Consider the following 24,470-nt stretch of genomic DNA (forward strand, 5'->3'; position numbering starts at 1 on the left):
GTAGGGTCTTTACTCCCTTAGGCAGTTTTTAAAATGTCATTCATGCCAAAGTAGACCAAGTTCTTTGGGCCCTGCATGTTATCCAGAGACATGGCTGGGGACTACTGCATCACCTGTCTGATTATATCTTACTAATTCATACCTGTTATCCCCCGTTTGTTTCAACAGGAGATTACTTGGAAAGTTTTGGTCTGTTTTCTGAGATTTGTTTCTAATTATTGTAATTGAAAAGAGCAATTTTGTTAAGCTCATCTAATTTTCAGTAAATAATTAACTACCCTCAAAATTGCTTACCATGCACATTTCCTTCCTTCTAATTTTGCAAAGACATGCCATAATTATTTCAAAACACAGTAAAGTGTAACCACATATCTGATTGTTTTTGTGGGATACAGATTCAATAAAGCCTTTGGGCACATCTGTATTTTACAAATAGTGCAAGCTGGGCTTTCAGACAAAATACTAAATCTATGACCTTTTAAAACAATAATCATGATGAATGGTTTCATAGCAAGGCCTTGAGTATTTAATATCTTCCAGGATACTTTCTCAATCAATAATTATTGACTAATTTTTATTTTGGAAGGAAGACACCTGTCAGTGGAAAGATTAGCGCTTACCATTGCCATTCAACACTAATGCAGCCATCAGAAAAATGATAGCTAAACAAGCAAAAAAAATTGATAATACATTATTATTATTATTAATAATATTAACCAATCCATTCCACAAAAAAATAAGAAGTGTCAAACAGAAATGAACACAATCTGATGCAGCTATTGATGCAACTATTTGGATGAAAAAGCACACAAAAAATAAATGCAATCCCAGATGATTTTTCATTTCAGTGACAAAATAAGATATTAGCAATTTTTTCTCTAAGGCTCTTATAAACCCTGCACACTATAAAAAAGTAAATATACGTATACATTTTCTTGATAGAATTTTGTAAGTCTTTAATTTTGTGTATGTGCAGCGGATCAGGGTGTGTCTTCTGATTTTGCTTTATGCTGCATATTAGAAATATAATCATCTAGAGATGCAGATGAGGGGTCACGTAAAACAGCACTGTACTAGCGAGTAGACTATGGAGCATGGTGTTTTCTGTCATAAGTTTTAATTAGACATGCTTAGCTGACCGCTAGACTTTGAAGGATCATGTATTAACATGTATGAGAGACTTTAAGGCCATAAAGGACCAGTAGATCATTTAGCCCGGTTTCCTGCATAACAGAGACAATAATAGCATTTCACCCAGTAACTTCTGCATCTAGTCCAATAATCTGTGGTATAATAATATAACACCCAATCTTTAAGTGAAGTAAAATTCTCCAAGGGAATGTCTACACGTTCAATAATGTGCCTTTGCTACTGCACATTAAGTATAGTACCTCTAATATGAGGTACCAGGTAAAGACACAGTAGCTGTGCTAATGCACAGTAGCAAAGGCAAACTTTTTTTGTGATGCTTAATGTGCAGTGCACTAATTCTACTACACATTAGCGCATTAGCATGGTTTTTGCCATGATGCACTAATGCGCAGTAGAACAGTCCACTGTACATTAAGGCATCTCATATAGATATACCCCAAAGCACTTAGGTGATACACGAATCAAAGTCTCATTTTCAAAAGGAACGAAGTCACTTCTCTGGAAGAAAGCTCTGATCCAGCCATAATTTGAATGGTCATTCCAAGAAGTCTATAGAATTCAGAATTGCCACTGAGACTGCTATACACTGAGAAATTGGCTGGGAGGGACAGAGTTTCATTAGCACTTTGGCTCTGTCAATGGGTTGTCAATACTCTTACTCCCTTCTTATAGCTTTTTTGAGGAGCCCATTCAAGCAGCCCATCCTCCTAGTTAGTGGAAATACATGAAAAACCAAAAAAAATGTCTTACTCATCTCCATTGGATCACAGGATCATAGGAAAATAGGTCCTCACAAGGTCATCTAATCCAGCTCCCTGCCTAAGGCCACAAACTCCCAGAAGATTTTTTCAGGCTTAACACTAGGAAAAACTTCTTCACAGTTAGGGTGTTCAGATTATGGAATAAACTCTCTCCAGAGGTAGTGCAATCACCTACCCTTGAAATCTTCAAGAGGAGACTGGGCGGTCATCTCGCTGGGGTCAATTGACCCCAGTTGTCTTTCCTGCCTAGTGCAGGGTGGTGGACTCAATGATCTTGTGAGGTCCCTTCCAGAGCATCCCTGACTAAGCTATCCCGGATAAGTGTCTGTCCAGCCTGCTCTTGAAAACCTTCAAGGATGGAGATTCCACAACTTCTCTAGGTCACCTGTTCCAGCTGACTTGACCACCTTCATAGTCAGTAAATTTGCCCTAATCTCCAACCTAAATTTCTTCTGCTGCAGCTTAAGTCCATTGCTCCTAGTCCTGTCCCCTGCGGCCATAGAGAAAAGTTAATCTCTATCCTTTGTATAATAGCCCTTCAGGTATTTGAAGACTGTTATCACACCCCACCTCAGCCTTCTCTTCTCCTTGTTTTCTAATCTATGTTCTTCATAGAATCATAAACTACAGGACTAGAAGGGACCAGGAGAAGTCACCTAACTGATTCTCCCCTACTCCAAGGCAGGATCACCCTTATCTAAGTCACTCCTGACAGATACCTAATATTTAATAATTACAAATTATTGCTAATCCATCATTAGGGGCTTTGAGTGTTGTTAGAATGGAATTTTAATTGCTACTTCTATGAATAAATATTGGCTTCTATTTAAGTACCCATACTTTGGCCATTTCTTGTCCAATAGCATCAGACCTGCTTGTGTAATGTTCAACAGGATTCAGTGGGCATATCCAGACAAGCGCACACATGCAATGTGCAGTGCCTCAAAGCTGTTTGAGGTGCCACAAACTGCACGTAGTGCATGTGCATCGATTCACCATGCTGCTAATTTGCAGAACAGTATCAAAAAACCTGCCGCTTAAAGCAGCATGATGCATGAAGAAGCTGTTTGCAGTGCCAGAAACAGAGCCTGGCTGGCCAGATCCAAGCTCTGGCTGCTGGCCAGGCTCTGTGTAGCCAGATTGTCACTGCTGCTGACCCTGGAGGCATCTAGGATCCCAGGTAAGAAGGCTTCTGGGGCCAGCATGCTGCTGGGGCTAGCACACTGCTTTTTGTGCTGCAGGAAACACACACCCTTGCATGTTCACACTCATTTGGATGCACCCAATGTGGGGGTATATAATGCCTCCCATTGTTTCATCACTGTTTCACCAGTATCTGATGAAGTGAGCTAATTTATTTAGTCTATAAGATGCACCTGTATCCTGCCTTCTGCCTGACTTCAGACTACCATGGCTAACTCTACCTCTCTCCCACATTATTTACTATTCTGCACAATGATCTGAAAATGGCCCCTGCTAGCTGTTGGGCAGTCTCTGCTCCCACTGACTTCAACAGGAGTTAAGGGTGGTGAACAACTTGGAGGGGAGGGCTCTATGGATCAGGTGTTCTGAACAGGTGCTGTGCTGAATGCACTCCGAGTGCTAAGTACTAGTACTTTGGCTCTTTGCCCTGTTTCCACTACTGTTTGGTAGCTGGCGGGATGGAACCTTTAAGCAGAAGTGTGTGCACCATTCACTTTGTATGCTCCTAGACAAATGTACATGTGGAACCAATTAATTAAAAACTTTCTGTTTCTTTAAGCCAAGCTCCTTCACCCTCCCACCCATTTAATTGGTGCAATATTCAATTCTAGACTCTAGCATCGATAACCACTTTGAAGGAATATTGTCTTAAGGTAAATAATAAAAAAGACTAGAACAATTGGCAAAGACTGAATACAAAAAATGTACCATAGCATGTTATTTTTTGCATTTTTACTTGAGTTTAAAAGCAGTTACAATATTGAAAAAATACTGTGTTCAGAAGGGGCACTTCACATAATCATGATATTTTGAAAAATAATTCCTTTCTGTGTAACTAACTGTAGTGTTAAAGGAAATGGTGGTTTAAAATGTTTAAAAAATAACTAATTTTAACTGCAAAGAAAGTGCATTTACTTTTTTTACACTTTAAACAGTTTTGCAAATAAATCAGAATTGATACATTTTGATTTCTGCTTTGCTGGTACTAGCACAATGCTTCTGTGTTAACAAACTGATTTTATATAAGCAAAAGCATTTCTGCAGATGGTTTTTTTTTCAAATTGTGTTTAAACTTTCCTTTCAAATTTTATTTTCGTTAGTAACTGTTTTTTTGCAACTTAAAAAGTGTTACTTTTCAGAGGGTAAATTACTCCTAAATGCCACTTCATGAGCTATGGATATCCCATATGAAAATATGAAAATAAGCATTTAATAAATTACATTTATACAATAGATAATGTGTAAAATACATTGCTTTCAAAGGCAGTTATTGGTGCTCAGGCTATCCCATGGTTGAGGTCACTATATTTTTGTAGTACCATAAACTTTCAAAATAACTTATTTCCTATTGCTTTGGGGTCATTCACAACTTGTGAATTGATTGTAGACAGAATTTGGCTTAACTTTCCATGCAGAGCAGGACTTGAAAGGGGGTAGAAAAGTTAGACGGGACACATTTTTAAAAGTGGATCTTCATTATTAGTAACATTATGTTTGGATGCCCAACTTCATGCACCCAAACCTAACTTTCAGAACTGTAGTATCAACAAACCCTGAAGTTAGAGAACCAGGGGATAGACTTCTCAAACGCCACCAATTTGGATAAAAAAAAAGTGGGATTCTCAATGATAATAAACAATGATTCTATTCATTTACCAATTTTTGAGTCATTAGGGTGTCCATGCAAGTGGAACTTGTGAATCTCACACAATCCTATTATTCCAGCTGCTGAGACTTTACCAATGAGACTTACAATGAAACTACAAGCACTGGCAACAGTGGAATGAGGTGCTACCATCAGCTGCCATTTATTTCTCTCAGACTTGTAAGTCCTCCACACTCCATAAAACTCAAGCCTGAGGGCCTTGTTACCTGTTACACTGTGAGCTGCTCAAATGTTGATGGGTAGTAGTGCCAGCTCAATTGTGGAGCAGTCACATGTTCAGGCCAGCAGGGGCCTGGAGGATGGACAGGTAAGAACCCCTGCCCCTGCCTCCTATTCCAGATTTGCCCCCTGCCCCCATCTCCCCTGGGGCTCCCCCTTGCCCCTGTTACCCCCAATGCTTACTTGTAGCTATCCATGCTCTGTCCTGGGGGAGCAGACAAGGAAGGTTTAACCCTTCCCTACTTCCTCCCCTAGGACAGACAGCATGGGCAGCTACAAGTAAGCAGGGGGAAAGGAGCATGGGGTGGGGAGGCAGTTAGGGGGATCTTGCATGCTGGGGAGAGTGGGGAGCCATTGGGCCTGATCTGGGCCAGCGAGGGGGTGCATGGGTGGGGTGATTACACTAAGGTGTAGCCTAAAGTGGCTACACCTTAATGTAACATGAGTTGGGTAACACGGATCAGGGATAATCCTGCCCTGGAGTGGTGTAACTTTACGCCACTTACAGAATGCTTAAAACTATTTTCAGGTGTTAATGTGTGGACAACCCAGGGGTTAAGAGCTCCTAGAGGGATTAGGAGTCACCTAACATTAACGTTTAACAAGGCCCTGAGTTTTCCATAGTTGGGTGCCAATCCAAAACTAGAGGGTGGGGTTTTTTTTTCCAAGAATGGGACAGTTTCCTTCTCGAGTGATAACCATCATTATCTGAAATGTCTGATGAAGCTAAACACTGCTCTTCTCATTCATTTGAACACAGACAAATGACCTCGACTGACCACCTCATTTTGTGCCTTGCTTTATGTAACAGAATGTATTAGCCCATTGTGCTGCTGGGTGTGCCTCTTTAGATGACAAAAGCAAAATAAGAAATATAACTCTCCATTGAGGGCTAAGTAACTCATCAGTGAGAATATAATGATTAAAGTTGAGCGAGAAAAACCTGTTGCTCCTCAATTAAATATTGCACAGAGGATTTCTTTTCTTTTCCTTTTTTTTGCATGCAAAATATCAGTATTCCATCTAGTGAGGTCCTGATCACCCTCAATGTCCATGGAAGTCAGAGGAAACTAACAATGGGCACTATGGGTGCCTACACATGAGCAGCGAGGCTGCTCCAACATCCTGTAATTACAGTGTGTCGGAGCAGACTCAATTAATCAAGTCTGCTGGTAATTACCGTGCTCCAGCAGACTCCAGTATCTAATGTAGTAGCATCCCTGTGGTTAAAAATGGTGGTGGGGGCACTTTAACTAAAATTCATTCAACAAGCTTTAGTTAAAGCACTCCCACCACAATTTTAAGCACTGGGATGCTGATACACGAGACACTCTGAGAGCTTTATTTTAAGCATAGGGACACTGATATATGAGACGCTCTGGGTACTTTAATTTGAGCGGCTCTCAAAGCTGCTCTAATTAAAGCATCCCCACTCCCCAAGCATGTGTATAAATGCCCTATGGGAGATAAGATCCATAGGCCTCAATTAAGGAACAAATTTAAGCATGGATTTCAATAGGATATAGCCATCTGTTTTCCTGTGTCAGTACTTCAAAACAAAAGATTTTTTTTTTTACTTCTTATGTGGTAAAACTGTTTTACCACCTCAGTATTTATTATGTTGCTAATAAAGATGCTAGGAAGTTTACACCGAGCAAAGGAAGCTACAACAGAAGTAAGATGCCATCTTGGGATTAACTGAGGAACAAAACTATCCCAAAGTATTCTCTTTAAAAACTGACCTAAGCACCAAGCTGAAAGTTTGGGTACCAACAACTAAGGCAGTAAAAAATAAATTCCCGGGAGGACTCTTTTTGTGTGTGTGTCTAGATTCACTTTGATGGGCATTTTCACTGAACACAACTTTCCAACCCTATTTATTATTCTTTGTGAAGGCCTGCACTAATTGTGTTTGTAAAGGGCATTCAACTGACTTTAAAGTAAACTTTCAGACAAGCTATGGCTAAAATAACAGTGCAACAAAATGTGTGCAAAACCGGAAGGAGAGTTAAAAGAAACTGAAAAATCCCGATCCGCTGCTTTATTTTTCATGGGTTTGTAATTGCAGTTGGCTACAAAGGCATGTATTTCAGCCTTCCAAAGCAAATAAAATAAAACCTCATAGCCACATACTGCACCATGGAAAAATGTCATTGAATACAATTTGGCTATGCGAAATACTAACAAACTTAACCACAGAGAGAGATAGAGAGAATAGGGAAGCATTAAAAGCAGGGGAAATGTACACATACAGTCTTCAAAGAAAAGGTGGCCATCATTAAGAAACAGAAAGAATGACTTATAGCCTCTGGTATTCTGGTATGATGGGACATGCTTCACTCCCTCCCTGCCAGCCACTCAGAAGCACATTAAGATTCCAGCATAACTTTAGGTATGGCAGGTGTCCAGCCCCATGGAGGAATTCTTTCAAACTGATTACAGAACCTGCCTTTTATTAATCAAATAATCCTTACACCCCTGGAGCCAATTCTCTGATAAGAGGATCAGTTTTGGTTACTGTAATGAACCCCATAATGATGCCATGCATAATTCCTAATGACACTAGACAGCAAACAGAGTAATTCAAATGTCTGTCGGCCTGGGGAAAGCAGTCCTATGAGAAGGATGCAAGTACACCCTCAATGCCAAAAGTACTGTGGTCAGAATAAGGACAATTTAAATAATGTTAATTAATGAGTTTGGCTATTATCTATACCTGGGGTCACAAACGTTTTTTGCAGACTGCCAAAGACACCCACATCCTCGACTTAGAAGATACTGGTGTGCTAAGGGTAGACAGAGGGGGAGCCATGAGGGTCCTGATACTTGCTTTGGCAGTGACGCCCCAGCCCCTTCCCCACTGTCCAACCCAAGGCATGCATGCCAAGCAAAATGCCTTTGTGTGCTACACTCTGGCTCGTGTGCCTACCCTGATCTACACAATACAGTTAAAATATAGCTTGCTTTTTTTTTTTTTTTTTTTTTGGGGGGAGAGTTTACATAACTGGAAAGATATCTGAAAATAAGAATAAGCTTTGTGGATGCACTGTTTGGCAAGAGCAAAGAGAAAAAAAAATGATGCAGACCCCCAATTCAGTAATCATGTACTTAAATCTAACTGGAAGAATAGTCAGGTTGTAGTCAGTGGGATTATCCATGTGCACAGACTGAAATTCTTCACTGGACTGGGCCTAACTGCAAAATGACATATTATTGGTGGGTGTATATGGCAATCTCGATCAATGTATGTGTTAAAAGATACAGATGCACACCAGCTGCCATTCTCATCCGCATTGCAAAATCCAGTGGGCATAGTAATGCAGCTGCAAAAGAGCTATCTATGGCTGGCTCTACATTTGTTTGACATACTTTAGAACAGCCTCAGAGTGTCTCTAAAGTATTTCATCTGATAATATTTCACTATAAGAAGCCTCCTGACAGCTGGGGATCTCCAGAGTGTGTTGTTGCTCTAGCTGTGCCCCTCTATTCTCCACTGAAAGAGAGAGAGTTTAAGAGACAAATACTTTGCCTTTTCACCATCTGAATCCATCTGAATCCCTGGCTTGGAATAAACTTGCAGTGAATTTGTAAGGGTCCCAGACAGTACAGTCATCTGTTGGACTATACAATCCCCTTTTATTTTCACATTGGTCATTGAGGGCCCATATATTCACTCCAGTGCACAAGGCTGATGCACTGCTCACTTTCCACTTAAACCCTCAAGATAGGCTTTATGTGACATGAACGACCAACTGTGTACTTAGGCAGGGTTTGATTTGACCCTGAAATAATCAGGTGATGTGTTCTCAACCATCAAACTGAAAACCATGCCTACTTCTCAACCACAATAATTTTATTGGCATAAAGCCTAGGACCCAGCCTCCCAATCTCCAAAGTAATTTACTGATCAAAAGGTAGGAAGCACTTTGTACAGGGTGACTGCTGCAGCTGGAAGAGATTGTCAGCAACATCTACTCACAGGTAAAATTTTGGGAGGGACACAAAGAAACGCTAGAACCTTTACAGCATTTCCAAAGCAGGCATCTTATGTATTTATTTTAATTTCATAATCTTTGCTCCATTAAAAAAAATAAAACCTCAGAAGAAATCCTAATTTTCACTGAGCTTGAACCCTAAGCATTTGGAACCATGAAAAGATTAGTGTTAAAAGTAAATAAAGAGGGTGGGGTTAAAACAAGGTTTATTGAACAACCCCCTAAGCTACAAGCCTGTTTATTAACTAAAAATATTTAACACTTACCTCATGGTGGTGCCCAGACATTCTAATTAGCTCTGCACTGCACTGTGGTACAAATACGAAGGTCAAGCCTTTTCCCAATTCAAATCAGCTGGAGTTTGACTGTGGACTTTGATCAGGGTTTCATGCATACATACAGACACTGTCTTAGTCAAAGAACTTGCTGCTTTTGCATGAGGTATAGTTTCCCCCAACATAATGGGAACTTTCTCATTGGAATTATAACATAGATGAAGTCTAACCTTGATTATTGAGTGGCTCCTACCTCTCTGTAATAAACTATAATTTTATATAAACTAGACACCATCCTGACACTTAACAGAGGATGGTCCCAGCTCTGAGGAACTCCCCATCTAAGGATAAGGAAATAGACAGAGTTAAAGGAAGAGTTTGCACATGTCTATCACCACAATATAAAAAGACACAGATATAGCTGTCTGAAAACAGCCTGGTGAATTGTTAACAGTAACAAAGGTGAGAAAAAGACCACTTTTTATCCATCCAGGCCTCTAAACAAAGCACTTCCTTTTTTTTTTTCAGGGTAACAGCTGGATGTCAAGTGTTCCACTGATGGAATGTCAGATTCTTCCATCCTCACCCAGTAATCGAGAGAGTATTCCTGAAGATCTGAGGAAGTTTATTTTTACAACTGTGCAGAGTGCCTACAAACCCTTTAGCCATGCAGCATCTGGCTCAGATACTGTCCTTTGAATGACTCCTCTGTTGCTACAGTAATTAAAGATATCCCAGGTGACCCCCCAATCCCTTATCAGGTTCACTAATTTAAGTGGAGTAATTTCGCTCTACATTTTCTATACCTTATATTTCTAACCTTTATAGTGACATAGGCAAGCACCATATTGCAGAAGCGCTTATTAGCACCCTATTAAAATATTTTATGGGCATTATTTATATAGTGCCACTGGGAACTGAATATTTTGCCACTGCTGAATTGGTTGCAAGAATTTAACCATGGCATAATGAAGAAAGGTAATGGGAAATGAAGTAGGAAAACAAACCCCCAATCAGGTCCCCTACTGCTGTGAAACTATGGTCCACTGAAATCAAAGCAAGTCTTTGGAACTTAGAGCCCCTCTTCCCTATAAATTCATAGATTTAAAGACAGAAAGGGCCATTGTGGTCATCTCAGATGGCACTCTATTCTTTCCTGGATGCCCAGACAACTAAATTTGGCCATCTACACAATCATCTAAAATCCCCAAGATGCCCCTTAAGGACAGGTAGGCATTTTATTACTGCATGCATGGAAGGTACATCAAAGGCTACATATTCACCTAGGGTTCTGGGTTCTGGGCAATAACTATGGGCACACCCAGACTGGACATGTGCACTGGTGTGGGAGAGACAGCCCATCTGTCCCCATATAGCTCAGTCTCTTTGACTTCCCAGAACACCACTCTAACCATCTGGTGTTCCTTCTGAAGCTGGTCCCCTGGACAACCATGAGAAGAAAGTGTATGATAGATACATGGGGCGAGAAAGAAAATAGGCAAAGGCATAGCAAGCCAGAAGGTGTTATCTGGCTCAATGAGGCAGTTGCTCACCTGAAAGGGAGGGACCCTTAGGTTCTAGCCTGGGTCCTTGCCCCAGTGAGGTAGTAGGTTCTCTACAATTTTGGTAGCATCCTCTATAAACTAGAGGATGCCCTCTATCCCTACATAGTCACATATAGTTGTTCATGTGCATAGGGCTACCTGCATGGGGACAGAATGCCAACTTGTGCATAATGATTTTCTCTGGGACTTATACAATCAAAAATGCATATAGGTGATCAAATCTGGATGCCTAGACAACCAGAAAGGAGCAGAATGCCACCCTTTCTAAACTACACAGGCCATAACATTTCCTTCTGGGATTGCTGCATCAAGCCCATCTTTTGTTACTGAGAAAAAACATCTCTCTTAGAAAAAAAACCCCAGAGGTTGATTTAAAGATAACAAAGAATTGTGTATGAGGTTCTTTCAATTGTAAATGACCACACTATTAAACATCTACACCTACTTCTAGCCTGAATTTATCTGGTGAATTTATCAATAAAGGACCCTCTACTCAGAAATCTTTCCCTGTAGGTATTTATAAATCATGAACAAGGCCCCTCCTAATCTTCTATCTACACTAAATAACTGGATCTTAAGTCTTTCCCACTTTTTTGTACAAAAAAAAAGAGTATTTGTAATGAAGCAACAGGCTTGGAAAGGCATCAACAAAATGTTTAGAAACATTTTCATTGCTTGCATTTTCAAGGCATTTTACTTAAGTCAAATCAGGAACAGACACTCATCTGCCAAAGAGCCTATACAATATTTTACAGAGACACTCTAATTGACATAACCTGTTGTATAAATGCCTGGCATTTTAACAAAGGTATCAGAAATTAGTAGGAGCAAAGATTACTCAGTAGGTAATTATTAATTTGCTATAATTATGATTTTTTTTTTTTTTTTTTTATAAATCACAGTGCAGAACTTTTTGGACAGGTTTTGTATGGGTGACCTTGAAAACATCCTTCTCAGTCACGAACCCTCTGTGACTGATTTAATTTTACAGTAAAAGTGTTAGCCCCAAGTGGTATTAAGCTTATTATCCATTAAAGGCCTGATCTAGAGTGGAATTAAATGAACAGAAGATTCCCACTAACTTGGCCTTCGGATCATGCAAGTCGCTAAAATAGACTAGCTGCTCTTAATACAGCTGAGGAACTGAAATCCTGTTGGTAGCAGAAATGGAGTCATGCATAGCAGCCCATTCAGGTGTGTATAACCCACATTTTGCCATGCATATACCACAATTAATACCTGGGGTAGCTGGATTAAAGCCAGCTCAAATATTTGTGCATATGACGATAGTTCAGTGTGGACACATCCTAACAGATGTGGAATGAACTACTCCATTCCACTGGATGACTTTGGCAGTTTCATGCCTAGAAGGATCACTTTGTATAGCCCCAAAGAAAGTACCCTCTAAAATAAACCTTTATCTGAATCCAAATACTTTCCAGAGGAGCAGGGTAAGAGACATGGTAAATGCAGGGGAAAGGGGAAAGCTTGGATCAAAGATAAAATGGCAATTTTTAGTGTTTTCTAAGGAATATCTACTGTATTAGAAGAAAACAGAACACACCCGGCAAAGCCAAACTCAAAGGTCAGCACTGAAAGGGGATTTCCTAGTGATCTGAGGCATCATGGTAAAAACAACTGAGGGAGACAAGCTACAAAAAAAAGCATGAAGATGACAAGGCACAAAGCCCAACTAATTATTCCCTTGTGGAAGGGAGTTAGTGCAAGAATAGAAAAGTCTGGGTGTGAGGGCTGGTTAACTACACAGAACCACTCAGTCTGTGGCTAATACTGGACTCAGCCCCATACCAGTGACCTCATGACACACTTATTTCTTCACATGCTTCCTCTGACCTTCCTTGTCTCACTAACAGGCTAGTCTCTAACTCTGTTGGCATGGCTTACAGCAGAAGACTACATCATCCCTTCCTTTCACAAGCCACATATAAAAAGTTAACGTTTTCCCAAGGAACTGCACCACCTAGTTTGGCTGCCAAATTGCATGACCTGCAAAATCTCCGTGGTTGCCCTTGGGGACCATTGGAGGGAATGGTGAAGGACATACTGCATAGCATCCGCTCCCTTTCTGCATTTTCTGAAAGACTCCTGTGCTTTCTTACCCTATTCTCATCCCTGTATAAACAATGGGTCTCTAGTAATGAAAAGATGTGCTTGGTGTGACATGCTTTACACATAGCCTTGATGTTACAAACCCTGCCCAGCTTGAGAGTTTTTCTATGAAGACTGACCAATTTAAATTAAAGCAACATCTGTGCAAGCAGTTACAGCAGCAACAATAATAACCTCTTGGAGAGATGTCTTGTAATTGTGCTATTCAGTCATTACATAATGAGCTTTCTTCCTCTCTTCTCCCTCCCCCACCTGTCAAAGAGGTGATGCTAGCATCCACTTCTAGTGGAGGAAGATATTGTTCTGCTTTCCTAGGTATGCAGTAAAGTGCTGACGCCAATGCTTTCCACCTCCTAAAGTTCATTACATGGTTTTATTAATTAATAGACTCAACATCCTATCACATGCTGCACTTGAAATCCCCCTAGCATTTGTGAAGCAGGCAATTAAAGCCATAGGTACTGGCACAAACAGACACTGATGGGCAGTAATATTCTATTGAATTTAATGGTTTAGTCAATAGCTGTGTGATGTCCGGCCTCAAATGCTTACCAGGCCAAAGGACAAAATATAAACTGAATAGAGAACACAGCGTTCTGATGTGAGTCACCCTCAATTCAGATTAACTCCACTCAAGCCAATCAGACTGCTTTAGGTTTCCCCTGAGGGAAGAATTTGGGTCACTGTATCTACAATGGGTAGAAACAAGTAAGCATAGAGAAATAGTAACAATTTACAGTGTTTCTGTAGAGAACTGAAATAATTGCCACATGACAATTAGGTGCAGCTGAACCTTTGTTTAAGGAATCTGGATATTATTAGACTTTTGCTTCATTTACACAAAACTGAATAGAAAACACTACCCCTGAACTTTAATATAATCTAATGGAAGGAGGGCCATTTGGAAACAGGCAGGCCCTCATCATCATTTGCTTGTTCACGCTACAATAAACCATTTCAATAGTCAAAACCTGGGTTACTCTTGATTAAGCTAACGCAATGCCCCTTGTCATTGTTGTCATAGGGGTTTGTTATAACAGATACTGTTCTAAGAGTAGCCAAGGTGAAAACAACAAAAGAAAGAAAGAGAGAGAGAAAAAAAATCACTTACTTGATATTGTCAAGACAGCCGGATTCAGGTTTCAGTATGGCAGTATGATGAAACATTTTATAGAGAGCAATCCCAAGGAAGATTACATTAAGCTGCAAAGAAAAAAAAAAGGGAGGGTGGAGGTTGCGTGATACGGCAGAATCTGAAGGTAAAAAAGTAACTTCATTCTTTGTAACAGATGAGTTGCTCTGGGAAATTAGCTCTCACTACACTACAGTATTATAGAGCCTGAATCACAGAAGATTCCCTACTACTTTATAAAGGCAAGCCAGCTCATAGAACATGGGAATGGTAATACCACCGAGCCACACAAAGCAGTGGCATCGGGGCTGTTACAAATACAGAGCCGGTCTCAGCAGCAGCAGCATTCCAAATGATGTTGGGGAAAATTAAAACTAGTCACTTTTGACTGTTTTTCTGTGTCTTTCGGATGTGTGCTAATGAAAAAAAAAAATCAGTCTAGGCTTGTTGTTCAGCTGGCCCTGTTAAAGTGAACAAAGCTGCCTTCAATGTGTGTCACTGTGCACTTTTCCCAATTCCTGGTAACATGGCAGATGTGTAGGAAAGTCATTATTGTTAGAGGTGCACGGCAATAATGATTAGAAAAGAACATCTTGGCCTGCTCTGTAAAGGGCAGATTGTGGCTCGATAGCTCTTTTGCTAGTGAGGCTCTCAGGTACTGCAAATGAGGTCCTGAAGACCCAGGCCAAGTGAGAGACAGGCCATGCCTACAAGGTAAACTTATGATGCCTGGCAGTGGCAGTCTCAAATACATTGTGCTGCTGGGGATGGATTCCCTCCTAAGCCATGTCAGCATGGTGTCAAGGGTGGGCTAATTAGCAGAGTGCTGGGCTACCTGGCCCTGTTACATGGCTGCAACTACTCTGCTTCTGGTTCAGAAAGCAGCCCACCTGAAGGAGCACATCATGATTGAAGGTGCTGCTGCCAGGTACAGTAATTTTATCATGCAGACATTTCCACTGGGGGAAGATGCCTTGTATTTCTTTATTTCTTAATACGCAGACAAAGATGGCTCTGCAAAGACAAGTGTGAAATATGCTTTCTTCAAACCACATGTGCCTCTGTCTTGCACATAATCTGGCTGCTTTTGTGTATGACAATGCAGTCACTATAGGTTTAACTGGTGGTGCTAACTTCACCCTGATCTAGAAAGGGTGAAGGGCTCTGGAATTATATGAAAACTAGTTACGATATCTGTGCTAAAATGAGTGTGTTGGGCTTGTTGCATGAGTAGAACTATTTTATATTTAAAACAAAGGGTGATTTATATGAGCCATACTGTAGCGATTTCAGTATGAAACAACTCCAGCTGCTTCTGCAGCATGATTCTTTACCTTGTTGCTATGTTATCTGATATGCTGGCCAAATGCGTTAACTGTGAAGTCACATTTATTTTAACTTCTACGGTGGGGAGGGAAGGGGGAAAAAGAGAGGGATTCTTTTCCATGCGTGACTTTGTTCCTCTTTTCAGATTTCCCTTTGTGCATAAGCAATGCAATGCTTCATTTTGGAATTCAAAGGGATGGGAGACTAGCGCATAGTGGTATTAAAATAGAGACCAGAGCTTCTAAATGGCTGGTAACATCAAACAGAACTTGCCAAGTGACCTTTCTGAGCAAGTGTCCATAGTACCAATTCACTCTGCAGCGTGCCTTTCCCCCCCAATAGGATCTGATCAAGTATTTCTGAATGCAGTGTTCTAACGAGTGTCTAATTGCTTGTGTTAGGTGGGGTCAAAGAAGTACATGCCTTTCCCAAATTAATCTACGTGAATTAAAGATAAAGAGTAAAGAGACAGTGAAAGTTTTATTCCTTGACCTGAGAGACGGAATAGTTAATTTGGAGTTCTTACCATAATTATCAAGGTCGCCGGTCCTATAAAGCTCCAAATGAAGTAGGTGTCAAGTCGGAGCCAACATCTGTAATGAAACACAGGGGACAGAAGGCATTCAAGGACTGCGCCCGGAACATATATCAAGAGTGAGAGAGTGACAGAGAAGAATGTGAGCTGCAAAACATTCCACTGGGAGACAGGAAATATTACATTGCTTGTTCATTTAAATGCTGAATTATGTGCCCAATTTCTGACAGTGCTATTGATTGAGCAAGATAATTACCTCGGGAGGAAGCTGAGGAAAAAAAAATGGCATGGGGCCTAGTAGCTAAGGCCTTTTGCATCTGTCACAGAAAACCTCATAAAAAAGGGAGGGGATCTATGAGCAGCCATTAACTCCCTTAGCTTTAAGCAATTCTTTTCTCTCCAATTATGGTGCAACATAACCTGTCTGTCAACTGTCAAGCAAGGTGACATTTTCCTGTCAAGATGTTCTGAGCAAACTCAGTGCAAAATTGAAATAAATCCTGGTACCAGAAGACTGAAGCTTAATTTGATTTGGCAACCTCCCCTTCCAGGGTTTTTTTTTTTTTAATCCTCGGAACCTGTGGACTGTATTGTTCCTACTAACGTTTCTAGGGTTGCAAACGATCTCCAGTATCACATAAAGTTGATTCATGGCCTAAAACTAAATTATTAATCACTTAATTTCAGCCACGTTTAATACGCCCCAAATTTTTAAGGCCCCTGGGAAATTACATTTCCATTCCTAGTTCATTTGAGGCGACAGGAAGATAAAATGGAAGTGACTAGTTCCTAGACAGATGAATGTAAATCCTAAGAAAGTTACATGTGATGCTTAAAATAATAACATCTTGTCCTGTTTGTAATGTTGCCCATTAAAGTTGTGTTTACATAAGGGCAACTAATAAAGTGTAAAAATACTTTTATCCTAGAAATTAAATGGATTTTCTAATTAAATGAAGTGACTAAGCTTGTACATGTTAATTTATCCTGATGTGACAGAGTGTAGTTCAGCAGTTCTAATGCTGCTGTGCCTGGGGTCTGAGCTGAGTCTTATTCGTTTCAGTGGAAATACACATGAGCTGAGGAGTGTGTTAGCAGATCCAGGGAAGGCTTTAACTTCTAGAATTTAAATTCTACCAAATTAAGAATTCCTCTTTCTATACCTGATAATTTTAAGATTCATAAAAATTAATATTTCAAACTGCAAAATAGAGGGAAAGTATTTTTCCTTATAAAAGTATGCACAAATAGCCATAAAAATATAAACTGATTAAAAATATACCACACAAGCATAGTGATATTTATAGGAAGGCAACACAGATTTCAAAAAAACAGTCATTACTATGCTAAGAACACCTAAATTGTCACTGAAGGTATCCATCAGAATTTTAATCTGAGAGGTAAACCCAAAAGGCTTTCTTAATGTTAAAACAGAAGCCCTGTGTTTCTTCTGCATTAACTGAAGTTCAAACTGCTTTACATACAGTTGGTGACAGACATAGTTAATGAGTGGTTTTCAACTATTTTTAAATATATTTTTATGGGCATATATGACAGTAGCACTGTGAAACCCAACAGAGATCTGAGCTCCGTTGTGCTAGGTGCTGTACAGTGCCATAGCAATGAAATTTGGCGCCTGGGACAAAGCCCGCAGCAACAGCCTGCCCTCGCCCCGCGCACAGATCCAGGGTGCACGTGCCCCCCCATGCTTGCCTGGGAGTGCATGCATCAGCAGGAGTTGCCCTTCCTCCGTCCCCGTGCCCCACCAGATGAGCTGCTTACAGCTCCATCCCGCACCCTGCCCTGGCTGGGCAGCACCTGTTGGCACCCCTTCACTTTGGCACCTGGGATGGACACCCCATTTGCCTCCCCCCACCATTGCTATGTCATGGGCATAGAAAAAGAGTGCCTGCCCTGAACACCTTCTAGTCTACACCAATGACACGGAAAAAGGAAGTATTTTTATTCACATTTGATAGATGGAGAAACAAGGCTATAAATGGCAAAGTGATAGCAGGCACGTGGCAGAGCTGGAGACTAAACTTAGGTCTCGCGAATCATTTCCCTTCAGAGAACAGTTTCTCTCAAAGTACGTTTGAGAGTACGTGGTGTGGACAAGGAAGTCCATTATCAAGCAGCAGTTGCTGATGAAGGTCTTGGTCAAGTTCGGCCCTTACATACACAAATCCTCATTGTGTCAAGCAGTGCCTTGCAGAGCTTTAGTGTGTTCTGCTCTACAGACTGTGAGAACAGGCCCTCCTCCTGCTACACTCAGTTGTGTTTGCAGCTTACAAGGAAAGAGGCCAACTGAACATGTCCTGCTGTGGGATCTTGACTGTTCTGGGCCAACTGGGGTATGCCAGTGCCCCTCCATGAAAGTCAAAACAGATACATCAATACACCAGCTGCAATATGGACATTTGTTCATTTTCCTTACTACGTATTCTGTGGTATGAGACACACTAGTGTCAAGACACTAACACCAAAAAACAAAAAATTTAAAAAAATGTTTAAAAAAGTATAAAATTGAGGGAATACATTTTTAATAAAAAATCAATTGATGATTTGTTATACTTTGTTCAGTTATGTTTTGTTACACAGCCTTAGTGTATAAAGTATATCTTATCTGTATATATCTGTGTATATGTGCGCGCGCACACACACACGCACACACACACACACACATATATACGGTACATCTTAATTTTCTATTTTCAGGGGCAGCATGTCTCACCTCTGTGAAAATATGGCAATTGCACATTAATTTTAATGAGCTGATAATTATTTGGAGAAAAGGAGAATATGTTGTGATCTGAAATTCGCTGAGAAATGGACAGAATTACCCACAGACCGATCACAGATGTGCCATGCCATAACGCTATTTTCAGTCAAGAAGACGACTTTTTCTTACCCTTTTAGTATGACAAAGTGTTTAAAACTAATTGAACTTAAAAAAATTGAACTTGGAAAAAAATCTGTCAACAGGCAAAATTGGTCTCTGAAAACCCTGTGGAGCAAGAGGAGCATGGCACATTTAAAGTTAGAAAGCAAATAGTTTCTCTTAGAGCACTCAGAAGTCTATGAGCTCCTGAAGAGTGGGACGGCAACAATCCCTTGGTTTTAGCTTGACAGCCATATGGGCACAGCTGCTCCTGTCTCTGGACACAAATTCTGCATCACTGGTCTCTGACTTACGCCCTCTTCCTAAAAGCTAGCATTGCTCCCTTCCCATTTCTGGCAGAAACAGAAATCTTGCATCCTGGCTGCATAATTCAAGGTGTCTATGCCTCACCTGTAACATTCTGATGTGGTCCCAGAGCTAAATTCTATGCTGGGGTACTTTACCAACAGCCTAGCTGACTTATCATCAATAAAAGGCATGAAGACAGCAGATTTAACAAGCTATTTGGAATCAGAAATGCTTGTGAGCACCACTTTGCAGTATTTCCTTAGCTCTAGTTATCAGCTCTGCCTTCACATAGTGAAAACCTGGATGGGCTTTTGAGTGTTATATGATCCGCAAAAGCCTCTCAGTGTGTGGAGTCCTCCTTCTCTGCTAGAAGCTTCGTTTGTTCGTCCTCACCAGTCTGTCCAACTAATCTGTCATTACATTTTAGGGAAGGATACAATGGAGAAAAAAGGAAGAGAAGGTTTACGGAGAACTCAAAGGAAGAACAAAGTAACTGGATTCTTCTGTGAGCAGCCAAGCAGTTCAGATCTTTCAGAGCCTCAACAGGAAATGCTGGGTGCTGAGCTCTTTTGAAAAATGTAGCTACCATGCTCCAGAGCACAGTTTGTGGCAAATTCTAGGGTTGTGGACTGCCCAAGGAATAAGCACCTTACTTTTTTTAACTGACTGCATTAGGTCCCTTGCCAAAAATGGTCCCTTCTGTGCAAGGTGCCATACAAATGCAGTGGAAGAGTTGGTTTCTGCCATGAAGGGCCTGCAATCCAGATAGACAAGACAAGAGTGAAGAATATCAAGGTGAGAAAAGGTTTGCTTTGCATTGCAAACTTGAAAGATGGTGTTGCAATCCCTCATTTGTTCCAATAGACAGGTAGGCTACTATGAAACTGTGCGCCCCACTCTTAAGTGACAAAAAAGGAACTCACGGATCTGTATCTCATCCATCAGGGGACAAAAAGCCCATTTTTGGTGGTCACCAGGAGGTGGTGTAACTTTGAACCCATTTAAATCAGACCTCATTAAAAATGCAAATTAAGAACAAAACATCAAAACGTGGGCATGCTGCCAGCTCTGTTACAGAGATGTAAATTGCTAATCAGACAAGTACCGTATTGAGCTTTTCTATCCTTAAAAACAAAACCACAAACACAATGAGCTGAATAAATGAGCTCCTTGAAACAAGGAAGCAATCAGGAGACTGAACTCTAAAAGTTTCTAATCTCAAGCTGCTGAGCAACTCCTGACCCTTGTACACAGCTGCAGTATGAGCACCAACTTGTTTTATGGCAAGTTTTTCTGCCAGCATCCATTAAACAAATTAGATGCTTCTGTGCTTAGCACAATGCATATCAGATTATCTGACACTCCATGGATGCTGTATATACTGTACATTTTGCAAGCAACAACAAAAACTTTCGCTTCTTCTTCAAAGAGATGTACACATATATTCAGTTTGGTGCTATCAAGGTGCTATGTGGCATTGCTTTCCTTTTCTTTTTAATTTCCTCCCTCCCACAGTGACAAGTAGCTATATTCAACCAAAGCTTTTTTTCCAAGTAATAAAAGCTACAAAGAGTTAGCTTTATTTTCTGCATGAAGAGAAATCAAATACTAAACTATCCCTGGTGTATATTAAATGTAACCAATAAACAATCATTAGCTGCCATTGGAGCGTAAAATTTGCAGAGCCCTAACGTATCATACTCTTCATGGGAGTTGGGTAGTTTGCTTCACAAGGCTACGCAGCCTCCTTGTCTCTGGAAGGCAACAGCCACAGGATCTCTATATACAGTACATGTCACTGAAGGGTGGAATGATGTTCTGCTTTACTACATCTGAGTGTCCACATTGCTTACTTCTCCACCAGAGAGCAGTGAATGTAAGAAATTAATATAAAATAAGTCCACAGTCCCATCCAAGACACATCCTATAGGCAGAACAAGTATTTTACAATAATATTAAGATATACAAAATGCAGACTGCTGGATGATGGAGTTCAAAGCTGTGTATATACACTGGGCATTCATTTTACTTTATGACAGTTGTGTCACTTACCATGTACACCCAGCTTTAGTACATACTAAAGACAAAAAAAAAATAAAGAAATATTTTTGGCATAATTTAAAAAGGAATTTGATCATTGGAGGGTGAAGCTATCTATAAATATGCTGTATAAAATCTACTGAGCTATTTAATGCACTGCTCCTCTTTTCTGAGATCTATAATAAAATTTGATGGTAAAGAGATGGGGCAGCAGGATGATATGTGGCTTTGGAGTGTGGCTAGACATGTTGCTTAAATGAGTTACACAGGCCAGGCAAATGAAGAGCCAGTCCAGGCTCTGATCCAGCAAAAACAGACAAACAAACAAAGGCAATTTAAGTTCATACTTAAAATGAAGCCTGTAAGAAGTTCTGCGAAATCCAACAGGCCCACTCACATGCTGGAGGGTGAATACATGCTTACACATTTTACTGGCTCGAGGCCATCATCCAAACCAAAAGCCAAGACATTTGTATCATACCACCCACCACTGTCTGCTTTGCTTATACTAATTAAAGAAAAAAAAAAGTTTACACTTTTCTCTCTGTTTTTTTTTTTCAGATCTTCCCAGGACAGGGCATGAGGAGGATGGATCCGGTTAGTAGGTAGGACAGAACAAGTGATGCTGAATCTTAAAACTGCAACCCCTGGGACTTACTTTTCCAGCAAACTGTAGGCACGCCCATTTAAGACCCTGCAGATGATTTGTTATGGTCATTAGTTCATGACATTTGCTTTGAATTATTTTTAGGAGCTTGAATTTTCTCACGGTGTTAAAAAGGAGGCTTGGCCCATAATAAATGTTCCTGACCCAACAAGCCTATTTGTAACCTATTGTAAACATCCCCAGAGCCACTTCTGATTCCCAGGCCATGCTGTCCTCAGCAGGGTTTCATTCGTTTTACTTTTACTATTGAGTTGAATATTGGAGCCAGCCGAGACGTGCAGACATTTTTTGTGAATTTCATGAACTGTCAGATTTCCCGCATTCAGGCAGAGAGGCAACAAGGGTTGAAACCCGCTCATCCCAGTCAGATGAGCCATCTCATTTGGCCCCAAACAGGGGGGCACTTTTTAAGGGAGTCATCATGAAACTATCTAGTTCAGAGATAAGCAACCCCCAGCCTGGGTGCCAGAGTGGTGCGCAAAGGCATTTTGCTTGGCATGCATGACTCTGGGAAGATGGCGGAGAAGGGGCCAGGTCTGTGCTGCCACAACAAGGATCAAATCCCTTGTGGTTCCTACACTATTTACCCCAACACACCAATATCTTACGAGTTGAGGTTGCGGGAGTTTTTGGCACTCTGCCCAAAAACATTGCCTACCCCTGATCTAGTTGCAGAGAATAAACCAAAGTAATTAGCCTCAAGTCTCTTAACCTGACCAGTCTGAACTGCTCCTAAAAAAATCAATGTCAGCCCCTGGTGTAATTAAACTTAAGATAGTATCACTATTGAACAGCCACTGCAGGATGTCGATATGAATATCAGATCATGGGTCACTGTAAACAATATGATAAATACAGGACTAAAAGAAGGACAAATGACCATTGCTGGCTGCATTGCCTGGATGTGTATTACATTTGTAGTGGATTAAAAAAAAGATATCCCTTTCATTAGATATCTAAACTGAGGATTGGGAGATGCACGATTACTGTCACAAAGTGCTAGGCAGAAAAAAAATTCTAAATAATGCTAGCAGCTCTACTACAACAAATATGAACAGTAACAGAGGCATGCAAAAAATATATTCCACAGAATGCCTTACAAATAATGGCCAAACCAAGCAACTTCTCACAATTAAATTATGTATGCCTGGTGTATGGTTCACTACAAATTCTAATCAGTTCTACCCTTCTAATAACATTATACAGAAAAATACATCATCATCCATCAACCAGCTGGAGCACAATCGTTATACAAAATATACTGTATGTTTTTATTTTCCACTGTTAGAACGTGATAAAATTGAACATTGTGGAATTACAGATTATAAACAAGTACTTTAGGCTGTATAAATATCTGTAAATATTTATTTGGAAAATCTTTTCAACTCATGTATAATAAATAAAGAGAATACGTGATAATGTGATGAAGGAAAGTGATTTTATTGGTGTGAATTATGCATTGGTTGCTTTACTTCCTGGTGACAAAGTTATATTGTTCACCTCAAATGAATCTCCATAAGTCTTTCTATATGGGCCTCATATATCATAGAAAAAATAATATAGGTAAAGTTTGTTAGAAAAAAATCATTTAATTACATGGAAATGTTTTATTTATCTGCTGAAAATTTGTCTATCAAAATATTTTCTTGCAAATAGAAATATTTAAATGATGAAATCCTGTCTTAATAGCCAACAAGAGCTGTAGTTTGGATAACTTGTGCTTCACTTTTGCTGCATGGCTGGATCAGACTACATCCCTCAGATGCATCATAGGAGCCCCTACCATAGTGCATCATGACAGATGTAGTCAAGATGGGGGCTACTGTGTGCAGGAAACAATGGGGAAATTAGTCAACAAAACTGTAACTCTCATGAGATCCTGCAGCTACCTATTCAAAATGAAACAGTTCAGGTTTTATGCATTCAGTTTACGTTTTCTCTTGAAAGCAGATTCATCTGTGCCTGACTGCAGGCTGAACACAAAAATTGTTTTGCAATGCTCCATCAAAAACTGGTGGAAAATTTTCAACCAACGTTAGCCACAGAACATTTTAAAAATTGTGACTTTGCCAGTTTTTCAAAACATCCCAACTCTAAGGAGAGACTCCCTCAGTATAGGGTCTAACTGTCAAGGCCTTTGAAAGAAATGAAAATGGCAACTAAATTTTTTTTACAATTCATTAGGTCAATGCGAAGCGGCAAGTATTCACTTTTGATTTGGATTTGGCCAATTCAGAGGGACAGTGATTCGATTCGGAGATTCGGATCACTGTCCTGAATTGATTCAACTGAATCAGATCCGAAGATTTGGCACCGCTTTTGAGATTTGGCCATAGACTAAAGAGGCAGCAGTCCTCACCATGCTGGACATGGCTGCCTCCAGCTGTTAAGTCTGTTGTGGTCGGTGGAGGCGAAGAGGGAAAAGGTGTGGGGGAGGGAGGGATTGGGGTTGGGACAAGCTGCCCAGCCAGGGCAGAGGGGCACGGGACTAGGGGATGTAGGCGTGAGAGTGGTGGGAGTGGGAGCTAAGCCCTGCTGCTGCTTACCCATTTCAGCCCAGAGTGGGCCATACCCCCCACCCTGCCCCAGCTGGGCAAGTGGCAGCAGGGCATAG

The 24,470-nt window shown here is 40.5% G+C and overlaps 1 protein-coding gene across 1 annotated transcript in view; it reads right to left on the minus strand.

Annotated features, from left to right (window-relative positions):
- Positions 1 to 24,470, minus strand: part of ADGRL3 (adhesion G protein-coupled receptor L3) — a 312,615-nt gene that overhangs the window by 55,517 nt on the left and 232,628 nt on the right. The window contains exons 16-17 of the mRNA XM_014520156.2: positions 15,951 to 16,017; positions 14,078 to 14,169 (exon numbers count right to left, since the gene is read on the minus strand). Coding sequence (XP_014375642.1) covers positions 14,078 to 14,169; positions 15,951 to 16,017 — 159 coding nt within the window. The remainder of the gene's footprint in view (positions 1 to 14,077; positions 14,170 to 15,950; positions 16,018 to 24,470) is intronic.

This window comes from Alligator sinensis, unplaced genomic scaffold (assembly GCF_000455745.1).
Source record: "Alligator sinensis unplaced genomic scaffold, ASM45574v1 scaffold62_1, whole genome shotgun sequence".
Classification (NCBI taxonomy): Eukaryota; Metazoa; Chordata; order Crocodylia; family Alligatoridae; genus Alligator; species Alligator sinensis.